We start from the raw sequence: 12,006 nt of genomic DNA on the forward strand, positions 1-12,006 counted from the left end.
TCGGACATGACTAAACGACTAAACAACAACATTCTGAATGAATAAACTCATTAAAAAGGACTCTACCTTCTTTTCTCCGCTCTTGCTGTAACCCGGGGAGGAATAGCTTTCCTGTGGGTTTGATTCATTGACAAGAATTTCTGATTAAATCCCACAAGCCTCTGCACCTCTGCCATTTGCTTTCTCTACACCTGACAGGCACGTATAAGCATTCTAAACACAGACCAGTTGCCGGCTGCTTCACCAGGCATCCTGGGCCATAAAGATAGTAGGTAGCTTCTTTGATGTACCTTTCTTTAGTTTGTTAATCTAAGGGCCAAGAAGAGAGTTCACAAGGATATGGTAAATACTACCTGTCCTTCCTCTCCTGTTTACTGCTGTTTATGACCTCTGGAGTTTGCTAAAAGCATTCCTCCTCGTTTGTTTTCAACCCACTTGTGGAGACTATCAGAGATCATAAAGAAAACAAGAAGATGAGGAAAACAACAAAGAGAAGATGGAATAGAACTGTGAATACTATTTGGACAGAACTGTGTATACTAAAGCAGCAGCAAGAGAGATGTATGGATCCCTTTCGGAGCTCGAAGTATGGGTACCCCCAACAAAAATTTTAAAATTTGGCTGTGTAATTTGGAATTAATGTGATTTGGAATTAATGTGATTTGATTGGCCTGTTAATAAAAATTATTTAATAAAAGCATTCCTCCTTCCTCCTTGATTCCTATTTTATTTACTCTGAACTACGTATGCATGCTCAAGTAGGAAATAGTTCCTTTGTAGTTAAGAGGATTTCTTCTGATCTGACTTTGTCCCACGTGGGGTTTTTTTAAATGCTCAGAGGACATCTGATTGGTTCTTATGAATACTGTATAAAAAGTTCTTTTGTGAATAAAACAACCTGGGCCAAGGGGTGGATGGAGGATTATTATTCGCACTGCCTCCCAGAGTCTTGCTGGTTAAGCCTCGTGTGTATTTTATTAATCAGAGTCCAATCCTTCCTTGCTTTTGGAATGCAACACTTTCCCAAAGCCGTGACACTGAGCCACGCCCACCCTTCATCTCCTCCTGTCTCTGCCCCCTTTCCTCTTCATGGCAGTGGTGGCAGTGTAGAAATGAAAACTTTGAGTTTTCTGCTTCTTTGTTGCTGGAAGGGCAGCAATGCACCCCTGCCAATGAACCCTGTGCCCCCATCTCCTCCCTCCTTTGATCTAGGTAAAGGTAAAGGGGCCCCTGACCCTAAGGTCCAGTCGTGGCCGACTCTGGGGTTGCGGCGCTGATCTCGCTTTATTGGCTGAAGGAGCCGGCGTACAGCTTCCGGGTCATGTGGCCAGCATGACTAAGCCGCTTCTGGCGAACCAGAGCAGCGCACGGAAACACCGTTTACTTTCCCGCCGGAGCGGTACCTATTTATCTACTTGCATTTTGACATGCTTTCAAACTGCTAGGTTGGCAGGAGCAGGGACCGAGCAACGGAAGCTCACCCCGTTGCGGGGATGTGAACCGCCGACCTTCTGATTGGCAAGTCCTAGGCTCTGTGGTTAGGAAGAAGCAAAAGGGGCCTTCCTCAGAGCAAGTCATTCTGGGCGGGATGGCCATGATAGTGCCTGTGCCACGGCCAGTTTGCTGTGACAGCAAAGGATGTGTTGGGGCTGTTGGGGGTTATGTGCTGCAGAAGCTCAGCTCGCCACTTACGCTCGTCCCAGAAAACAGCCATCTATCAAGAGTTGTCTTTATACAGATGTTACAAGCAGGCTTCTACTCAATACATAATGGTATCTCACCAGGAGATTAGGAAGCTACTGGGGAGGACATTAGCTTACAACTGCATGTTTTAAACCACGTTTCAGACTCTTTATATGGAAATACAAACAATTAAAGGGAGGGGGGATGCATTCCTGCAGAGGGCAACATAGAAATGGATACTGACAGAAGTAATTTTGGATTCAAGCAGTAAAAGCAGTGGGGTACCACACAGCCTGGTGCTGATAGCTAGCAAATTTATGGGAATGTGTTTCATCTGTCTTTCAGTTTGTAGGGAGGCTGGGTCATTCATTATGTTGAGTGCCCAGCTTCCTCAGTGAGCGTCCCTCTATGACACGGGTATCTGCCAGCGTCTCCGCTGAACAGGGTGGTGATACAATGACGACTGCAATATAACAAGTGGACTCTGTATTACGTTTGCAATTGTTCAAGATAAAATCCATTTTGGAAAGAGAAGAAATGAGCACTGAACCACTGATATATTACAAGTGAGCTCTTTATTTGTTGTGTCTGCAGTTGTTTAAGACGAAACCTATCTGGGAAAGAAACTACTTTTGCCATTTTTATGGACGTTTACAGAGAGCTGCCTTGGTGATAGTGTCAACTGCAGCATCTCTCCTGAGCCTCGTCTTCCCTCCCTGAACATCTGCCGTTGGCTTGACCCATCTGCCTTTATAGAAAAGTCAGCTTCTTATGGTTCAGACAGACGCATTGTAAAATTCTTTCGCATGGTAATTTATACATATTGGTAAAATAATGAAGTGGTTTTAGTCTCTTGCTAGACTTCATCAGGGAAATTCAACTCAAATTCTCCTTAGGGACGAGAGTTGTGGCCTTATTTTTTACCGGCAATAAAACTTAGGGCAGAGAGTCTGGGACACAGCAGGCCTTGGCAGGAGGTATGTATATCTGGAGGGAGGGAGTATGTATATAAATATCATTAATTAAAAAAGAACTTACTATCTCTGTATTCTAGAGACAATGGTGCTGAAAGCTGCCTGGATATCTGCAGAAGAGCACGTGCAGACGATTGGAAGGCCATGCTTTTGCAAGATATCTGAAAGAAACTGAGAATGATATACAAGTCTGTAAAAAAAAGGACCTTCTATATATATTTTTAATGCATTGTTGATTTATTTTAGTTATTTCTGTACTGTCCTTTTATAAATTTACACGCTATTGTATTAACATAAATTGATTCAAACATGGCCGCAGTGGCCAACAATCCTTCAAGCAAACTAGCTTGAGAAAATTGTTGCGGTTCATTAAGGTCTCCTGGAATCCAAGAACTGTAGAGTTGGAAGGGACCCTGGGGGTCATTTAGAAGAGGAAGAGTTTGGATTTGATATCCCGCTTTATCACTACCCGAAGGAGTCTCAAAGCGGCTAACATTTTCCTTTCCCTTCCTCCCCCACAACAAACACTCTGTGAGGTGAGTGGGGCTGAGTGTGACTGGCCCAAGGTGCATCAGACTGGCAGCTGCATGTGGAGGAGCGGAGGAGCGAACCCGGTTCACCAGATTACGAGTCCACCGCTCTTAACCACTACACCACAACTAAATAATCCCTAATAGGTGGTCATCCAGCTTGGGCGGACCAAATTTGTGACTGGTACTATTTAATTTGTGCTTTAATTATCTAGTGAGCAGTAAAGCAGCCAAGTTGGCAAAGCCACCGGACTACTCAGGATAGCGAACATTCAAGGAGGCTGCCTTACTGCAATAGAAGCACCATGAATGGGCAACACATGGGCGGTAAATTAAGTTCAACGAATGTGCAGCTGCAATCCTAACCCCACTTACCTGAGAGTAATATCTACTGAATTCGGAAGGGCTTGCTTCTGAGTAGGAATGGTTAGGATTGCCCTGTACTGATGCACATGGAACCAAAAAATTGCAACAAGAACTTCGGTGACTAACCAGAAGGGACAAATTCGGCAGCATGACAAGGGGAAATTCTATTTCACAAGGGACTGAAAGTAAAATTGCCAGTATTGCAATTGAACAGGTGAAAAAGGGCAACCAAATGATCTGGGGACTGGAACATTTAAGGCAGGCATAGGCAAACTCCGGCCCTCCAGATGTTCTGAGACTACAATTCCCATCATCCCTGACCACTGGGTCCTGCTAGCTAGGGATCATGGGAGTTGTAGTTCCAAAACATCTGGAGGACCGGAGTTTGCCTATGCCTGATTTAGGGGTCTGTCTGCAGTTGGCCCTTTGTGGTTTAAGCTAAAATGACTGTGTACTTATCACTCCAAATCTCCTTACCTGTCCTTGCCAGTCGGAGGTATTAATCAGAATGATATTTTCTGGTAGCTGATCATCTGAGATCAAGATATGATTCAACTGGTCGTACACAGTTTTCCTAGGGATCTGTAAATAAATGAAAGAAGCCCTTAAGATTCCTCATTTATTGGAACAAGCTCTATTACCCAGCTATTTAAATAAATGTTCAGTCTAAATCACTCCCACAATCTTATGTGTTTTTCTTCAGCCCATAAAGCTAGGACATCTATGAAATGATGTCAAATATGAAGCGAACCCAAAATAATTGGCTTGATTTGAACATCTAGGCACACTGTTTTGCCACTTGTCCATAGAGTCACCAATTCCTGACTTGCTGAGGATCAAGGGATTATTGAAGATGACTTGGAAACTTCAGCTGGTCCAAAATGCAGCAGCTGAGTTACTGGCTGGGGTTCCATTTAGATCTCATATAGCCTCTTTGAATGAAGGAAGGAAGCAATGAATGTTTATTTGCGTCAGCCATCAGCCATAGCAATAAAACAACAGTACAATATACACAAGAACAGAAACAAAAAGTTAATTATATAAAACACATTATAGGATTTTGAATCAGTAGTCAAATAGTGAATCTTATTCTTATTCTGATTGCCCCAGCTAAAAACAGTTTAATAATTCTATAATATTAATTATTTCTCTCTGTAAGGTGAGACTGGTGGTACTTTTATTCTGGTTTATTTTGTCTCTTTTGTTGTGTGTTGAGCATACAAACACACACCCACACCCATATATATATATATATATTATTCCTAAAAAATAGAGAATCTTTATTGCACGTTCTGGTGCACATGCTGGGAGCTGTTACTAACTCCAAACCCCAAAACTTGAGATCCCCTCCAAAACTATGACAAAGCTTTGAGATGGTTTTGCAGCATGCCCCCAGAAGCACCATACATGCGGAGGAGGGTGCCCCCTTGGCACTGAACAGCCCATTTCACCTGCAAGCGATGCCTGGTTCCTGGAGAGCGTTCGTTGTCCAGGCTGTTGGCTCTCTCATTCTGCTGCTTCGCCGGCTGCCTTTCCTTCAGAGATGTGCTTCTGCCTCTGCGTCCCATATGCTTCGCTTCCGATCTGCCAAAGGAGAACATGGGGACCTTTATCAAGAAAACCAAAACGGCACACGTGCTGCTCACTGTATTACAACTTTCCTGGGCCAGCAGGATATCTCAATGTTGGTTGTTGGTTTTTTAACCTACCAGCAGATTAAAGTGCAATTGTTTTTTTTATTTATCTTTTAAAACTCTATCCTGCCTAACACAGTGGTACGTCAGGTTACAGATGCTTCGTGTTACAGACACTTCGGGTTACAGACGCTTCAGGCTACAGACGCTTCAGGTTACAAACTCTGCTAACCAGGAAGTGGTTGCTCCAGGTTAAGAACTTTGCCCCAGGATAAGAACGGAAAGCAGCGGCACAGTGGCAGTGGGAGGCCCCATTAGTGAAAGCACGCTTCAGGTTAAGAACCTTTTCAGGTTAAGAACGGACCTCTGGAACGAATTAAGCTCTTAACCCGAGGTACCACTGTAACTGAATGAAGCACAAAGCAGCTAACAAATCAACAACAGCATATTTTAAAAAAACCATTTCCAAATTAAACACAACCACACAAATATTGCTATAAATCTAAATGAGTAACAATTTAGGGAACTGGGCATATATACCCTGGTAAAGAGGAGACGGAGAGGAGGTATAATAGCCATTTTCAAATATCTAAAGGGCTGGCACATGGAAAATGGAGCAAGCATGTGTTCTCCTGCTCCAGAAGGTTGGACTCGAACCCATGGCTTCAAGTTACAAAAAAGGAGATTGTGACTAAACATCAGGAAGAACTTTCTTTTTATTTATTTATTTATTTATTTTAATTTAAGTTCATCATTAATACACATATACAAGCATACAAACATACATTTCATACAATCCTTAAAAATGTTCAAACATACTTACACTCAATCCCACAAATAGTTCCTTTCCCCATCACCATCCACCGACCCTTCACCCCACCTTTGTGTTTGACTTCCAATCTACTCAATTACAATTTCTTCCCACTTCTATTACTTTCTTTCACACACCTTTACCCTAATTTCATACTTCTTTTTCTATTACACATTGTTTTCCATCTTATTTGATATTTCAGTATTTGAAACGGAACTTGTTTATTCTAATAGGAGTTCTGATTTTTCGATATGATTTTGCAAGTATCTTTTAAACACCTTCCAGTCCCTATCTATCTTTTCTTTTGAAATCCTTCCAATTTCTTCCATTGTTTTGGATATATTGTAATACTCCAATAATTTGGCAAGCCACTCTGTTTTTGTCGGTATTATACCACTTTTCCAGTAAGAGCTGTTTGACAGTGGAACAGTCTCCCTTGGGAGGTTGTGGACTCTCCTTCCTTGGAGGCTTCTAAGCAGAGGTTGGATGGCCATCTGTCATGGATACTTTAGTTGAGATTCCTACATTGCAGGGGGTTGGACTAGATGTTCTCCTGGGGTCCCTTCTGTCACAGGACTGCCAAGGGATGCCTTGGAGTCAGCGGGGGGGGGGGGGGGAGAGAAGAAGAGTCAGAGTGGGAACAGTCAGAAGGAAATGGTTGGGAAATGACGGAAGGGGAAGAGGGGGAGAGCCAGGAGGAGGCAAGGCTCTCCGGTGCTGACGCAGAGCCCCAGCACCGCACAGGAAGCTCAGGTACAGACGGGGAGCCTATGCCTTTGGCACAGGAAAGGAGAGGGTTAAAGCGCAAGGATCAGAGACGTCCCATGAAGCTCCCCCGCCTCTTTCGTTGGAGGAGAAGCCGGAGAAGACCACTCCCCAAATCTGAACCGGAGGATTCGGATGCAGGATTGTACTGTGCCGCTTGTACATATGTAAAATAAAGAACTGTAAATATCTCTCTGAGCGAGCAGGGAGTGCTTATTGCGAACAGCATACTCAAACCACCACACCTTCCAACTCTACAATTCCATGATTCTATTATCATAAGATAAGGACAAAACTAAAAACATTTATTAGCCAAAGTCTCTTTTAAAGTTACAGTTCAAATAAAGGTAAAGGTAAAGGGACCCCTGACCATTAGGTCCAGTTGTGGCTGACTCTGGGGTTGCGGCGCTCATCTCGCTTTATTGGCCGAGGGAGCTGGCGTACAGCTTCAGGGTCATGTGGCCAGCATGACTAAGCCGCTTCTGGCGAACCAGAGCAATACACGGAAACGTCGTTTACCTTCCCACCGGAGCGGTACCTATTTATTTACTTGCACTTTGACGTGCTTTTGAACTGCTAGGTTGGCAGGAGCAGGGACCGAGCAACGGGAGCTCACCCCGTCACGGGGATTCAAACCACCGACCTTCTGATCGGCAAGTCCTAGGCTCTGTGGTTTAACCCACAGTGCCACCTGCATCCCTCACAGTTCAGATACTTAAGTAAAAATGTTTTAGAAAGTAAAACTGTTTTGAATTAGGGAATTCAAAGTGAATAAAGAAGTCTTTGCCTGACACCTTGGGAGGGGGGCACTCCATAACTGGGGCACCACTACCAAAAGGAAACATCTCTCTTTATAACAAAATGAACCTCTAATGGAAAAAGGCAGTGGCTAACATGCCTTCAGAGCATAGGAAAAGACCTCAAACAAAGTGCCTTGTGAGAGGTCTCCCCAAAGTACAGAGTCTTCTCAGAAGTGGCTACCTCATTAGGAAAAATCTATGTCTACCTGGATAAGTCAATCTATCAGTCAAGGTGCATCAGAATTAGGAATGCAGCAGTTTGGTGGGGTCAAATTTTAGAAAATCACAAGCAGTGACATCCTATGGTGTCCTTCTGCTTGAACAACAGGACTTTCTCTTCCTCTCCTCCTCTTCCTCCTCACTGTTGGCAACCCCACAATTTGCTCTACAGTTTTGGAACACCCTGTATTACTTGCGGAAGGAACTGGAACAAATAAAAGAGTTTCAGCTGAGGTATAAATCATTGATAGCTCCACAAATGTCAATTCTGGAAGAAAAAGGAAAGTGCAGTTTGCAGTTGCTCAGCTGTCAGTAGATTTCTGCCATGTCCATTTCATTGTTTAGGTATACTTTTGTCTCTTTAATTAATCACTGTACTGGTGATGCTATTAAATATTATTTTGCAAGCTTACTTTGAGTCATATTTTTTAAAAATTGGGTAAGAAAGCGGAATGGTCACCAAGGTGCATGAATTCTGGAACAAAACATGGGGACTGAAAGCCATGCAAAACGATGTTCAGATGCCACAAGCTAAAAGCTCATCTGTCTCAAGTTGCATATTTACAAACAAGGTAAGTTTCGGAGCTGATGTTGCAGTTTACAGACAGGTTACCTGCTGGAAGGAATTATGAGAGATTCTGTCTTTGTCATCCTGCCACTTAGTGGAGCCTTTTCCATGAAGCTATCCAGGGGAGAAAGTTCAGTTTCTACGTCTTCTTGTTGTTTATTTTCCTGCAGACAACAAATTACATTGGAGTGGATGTTCTGTGAAAGCCTTTGTGCTCTGCCAGCATGTATAATAATAAAAAAGTGCCAATAAATAATGGTCAGTCCATGACCATAGCCAGACCAGTGCAAAACATCAAGCAATCCATTAGCTATGGATCTAACCCAAATAGTATCATAGATTCTATGAAGCCCCAAGTTGGCCTGGCTTCAACACAAACTGTAAAACAGCCACTTTGGCCCGTGTTTCTGCTGTAGTCCATATGCCAACAGAGACCTCACTCTGTCCCAGGTCTCCAATGTTGCAAAGGCACATGGTATTTGACAAGATGGGCACTGGATAACAAACTCTCTGCAGCTGATGCTATACCCAGCAGAACCCAAAGGTACCAAATATTACTCAGCCAGATCTCTACTTCACATTCTCACTACTTTCCACCTCTTCCTGCCTCAACCCAAATTAACCCACCCACAAAGCTCATACGTACCTCCACTCTCAGCTGGTCAAAACATTCTCAATGGCACATTTTACTTCCTTTTTCTAACCCCATAAACCAACCCCACTCCGTTCCCATCTCCTAGTAGTAGTAGTAGTAGCAGTAGTCATAGTAGGAGTAAAATTTATGTACCGCCCTTAATCCAAAGATCTCAGGGCTATTCACAAGATAAAAATACAGGGCAAAAGCAAAAAATAAATACAGTGGTGCCTCGCAAGACGAAATTAATTCGTTCCGCGAGTTTTGCCGTCTTGCGTTTTTTTCGTCTTGCGAAGCACGGTGTCGGGAAAGTTTTGGAAAAGCCTCAAAAATCACCAAAGTCTTTAAAAACCTCAAAAAAGGCTACCACACCGCGTGCTATGAGTTGCTCCTCGAAGTCAAGTCGCAACTGTGTTAACGGTGTTAAGAAAAAGGAAACAAACTTGCAAGACGTTTTCGTCTTGCGAAGCAAGCCCATAGGGAAAATCGTCTTGCGAAGCAGCTCAAAAAACAAAAAACCCTTTCGTCTAGCGAGTTTTCCGTCTTGCGAGGCATTCGTCTTGCGAGGTACCACTGTAGTCGAAACAAAAAACAAAATAATAACCCCCCGCTCCAACAAACACATTTAAAAGGCCGTAGGATGTTAATCAGCCAAAGGCCTGGTTGATGAGGAACGTTTTCATCTGGCGCCTAAAGATGTACAATGAAGGTGGCAGGCAAGCCTCCCCAGAGAGGGCAGAGGGGGAGCCACCACAGAAAAGGCCTGTCCTTGTGTTGCCACCCTCTGGACCTCTCATGAAGAAAGGCCTCAGATGATGATCAGAGTCTGGGTTGGTTTATAAGGAGAGAGGAGGTCCTTGAGGTATTGCGGTCCTGAGCCATTCAAGACTTTATAGGTCAAAACCGGCACTTTGAATTGGGCACAGAAACCAATCAGCAGCCAGTGCAGTTTGGGTCAGGATTGGTGTAATATTCTCAAATTGTCTTGCCCCGGTGAGCAACCTGGCCGCTGAATTCTGCACCAGCCGATGTTTCTGAACCATCTTCAGAGGCAGCCCTACGTATAACCTGGCTTGCCCCAATTCCTACGCCATGCCTCCTTCCTGCCCTGAACTACTGTAACTGCCCCCCCACCTCAGCAACTCTCACCCCAGGTGCATTTTTCAAATAAAACAATACCAACCCTGAATTTAAAACACTCAAGTTAAAAACAGTAAAAACAACCTTCTACACATAGCTCAACAGTGCAATCGCCTCTCAAAGGTCCATCAGAAACATCTCCATCAAAACGCTTCTATCTCCAACCAACCTTTCCTACGTAAAATAGAGACCCCACCCCAGTTCCCAGTTGACTCTCTCCCAAACACCTGCATGGAATGTGTACCTGGGCTGTAGGCTGATAGTGGTTGTTCATTTTTAAATATTCAAATTGTGGCCTATAAAGGATGCAAGGTTTCAAAAAACAAGGTTTTCTCCAAGAAAGGAGAAAATGCAGTACACTTGGGCAGAGATTTAAAAAACAAAATAAACAGGCACCAATCCAAAATGAATGCCCTGAAAACAAAAAGATTAGAACAGAAGTTGTCATCTGTTTTGCCAAATGACCCTGAAGTTCTATAGAGCTGTTAAATATTTCTGTGTTTCACTCTAGCGATCCCTGCCTGAATCATAAAAAGGCAATTGCACTTACATAAGACACGGTGTCAGAGACGCTGTCTGCTGGTTGTCTGCTTCCAATATTCTTGTCCTCTTCAGGCACTTCAACCTGTTTTGTACAAGAGTCGGTAAAAGAAGGATCACACACCACACTGGTCCTGAGAGGGGCTAATCCTGAGGTCTGCTCTGGCTGCATTACAGCAACATTGCAAACAAACACTATCCAGGAGCAAGTCCTGGCTGGAGCATATGACTGAAACAGAATAATCCACATTTCCCCCCATAAAATGCAGTATGCTGCATTTTCTGTTGAACAATGCAGATCTATAGCTTGGTCTGTCAGACATGAGTGAGAAGGAGCAGAGAATTATCTTCTCCAGATAGACCTACCATTCACAATTCCCCTCGTGTGAAACCCCCTTCCAACAGCAAATACCTCTGGTTAAGGCAAATCCATAGATTTACAGTCATACCGCGGGTTACAGACGCTTCAGGTTGCGCGTTTTGGGGTTGCGCACTGTGCCAAACCTGGAGGTACCGGAATGGGTTACTTCCGGGTTTCGGCACTCACGCATGCGCAGAACCACCAAATTGCGCTTTGTGAATGCACAGAATTGCGACACACGCGTGCACAGACACGGCTCTGCGGGTTGCGAATGTGCCTCCCGCACGGATCACATGCGCAACCTGAGCATCCACTGTATAAAACTACCATACTTGACTCACAACCCCTTTACTAAGAAATGGCAATGCATTTGTGATTATCAGTTGCATTCAATTTTTTTTATGCACTTATTTTATGCACTTACAGGACTGGGTGGCTCTCGCTGGTTTCTGACGCTGTGGAGGCTTCCAATTTCTGCTTGAGAGCTTGAATGTGACATTCCTTCAAAGTAAGGTCTATAGTAAGAAAACAAAGGACATCGTAATGTTGTTGTTTTTTGCTAGGAGCTCCAAAACATGGCCAAGGCTATAGAAACCGTGTGCCAAAACGTGAGAGGCTGCTGTCAGTCCTTCCCAAGATCTCTCCCACCCTCATGTACAAAACTGCTGCCCAAGTAGCCGTTTGACCAAGCAGGCAGGTACCGAAACACAGTCCACCCCCCCCCTTTCGCTTGGACTACTGCAATGCGCTCTACGTGGGGCTACCTTTGAAGGTGACCCGGAAACTGCAATTAATCCAGAATGCTTGACTAGTGACTGGGAGTGGCCGCCAGGACCACATAACACCAGTTCTGAGAGATCTGCATTGGCTCCCAGTACGTTTCCGAGCACAATTCAAAGTGTTGGTGCTGACCTTTAAAGCCCTAAACGGCCTCGGTCCTGTATACCTGAAGGAGCGTCTATACCCCCATCGTTCAGCCCG

General features: G+C 44.1%; 1 protein-coding gene and 1 long non-coding RNA gene across 9 annotated transcripts in view; both read right to left on the minus strand.

The window, feature by feature from the left end:
• LOC310714538 overlaps nt 1–12,006 on the minus strand; it is a 68,080-nt gene that overhangs the window by 25,590 nt on the left and 30,484 nt on the right. The window lies entirely within an intron of this gene.
• The window catches only part of PACS2 (phosphofurin acidic cluster sorting protein 2), a 52,509-nt gene that overhangs the window by 25,590 nt on the left and 14,913 nt on the right, over nt 1–12,006 (minus strand). For 4 of the 8 annotated variants that reach the window (XM_083519165.1, XM_083519166.1, XM_083519168.1 and 1 more), the window contains exons 10-15: nt 11,450–11,540; nt 10,675–10,749; nt 8,396–8,514; nt 5,005–5,137; nt 4,031–4,135; nt 2,722–2,828 (exon numbers count right to left, since the gene is read on the minus strand). In XM_083519165.1, coding sequence (XP_083375291.1) covers nt 2,722–2,828; nt 4,031–4,135; nt 5,005–5,137; nt 8,396–8,514; nt 10,675–10,749; nt 11,450–11,540 — 630 coding nt within the window. Of the gene's footprint in view, nt 1–2,721; nt 2,829–4,030; nt 4,136–5,004; nt 5,141–8,395; nt 8,515–10,674; nt 10,750–11,449; nt 11,541–12,006 lie in introns of all 8 variants that reach the window. The other 4 variants (XM_083519163.1, XM_083519161.1, XM_083519164.1 and 1 more) reach the window with 1 other exon arrangement.

Source organism: Podarcis liolepis (assembly GCF_965112155.1).
Source record: "Podarcis liolepis genome assembly, chromosome: 8".
NCBI classification, from domain to species: Eukaryota; Metazoa; Chordata; class Lepidosauria; order Squamata; family Lacertidae; genus Podarcis; species Podarcis liolepis.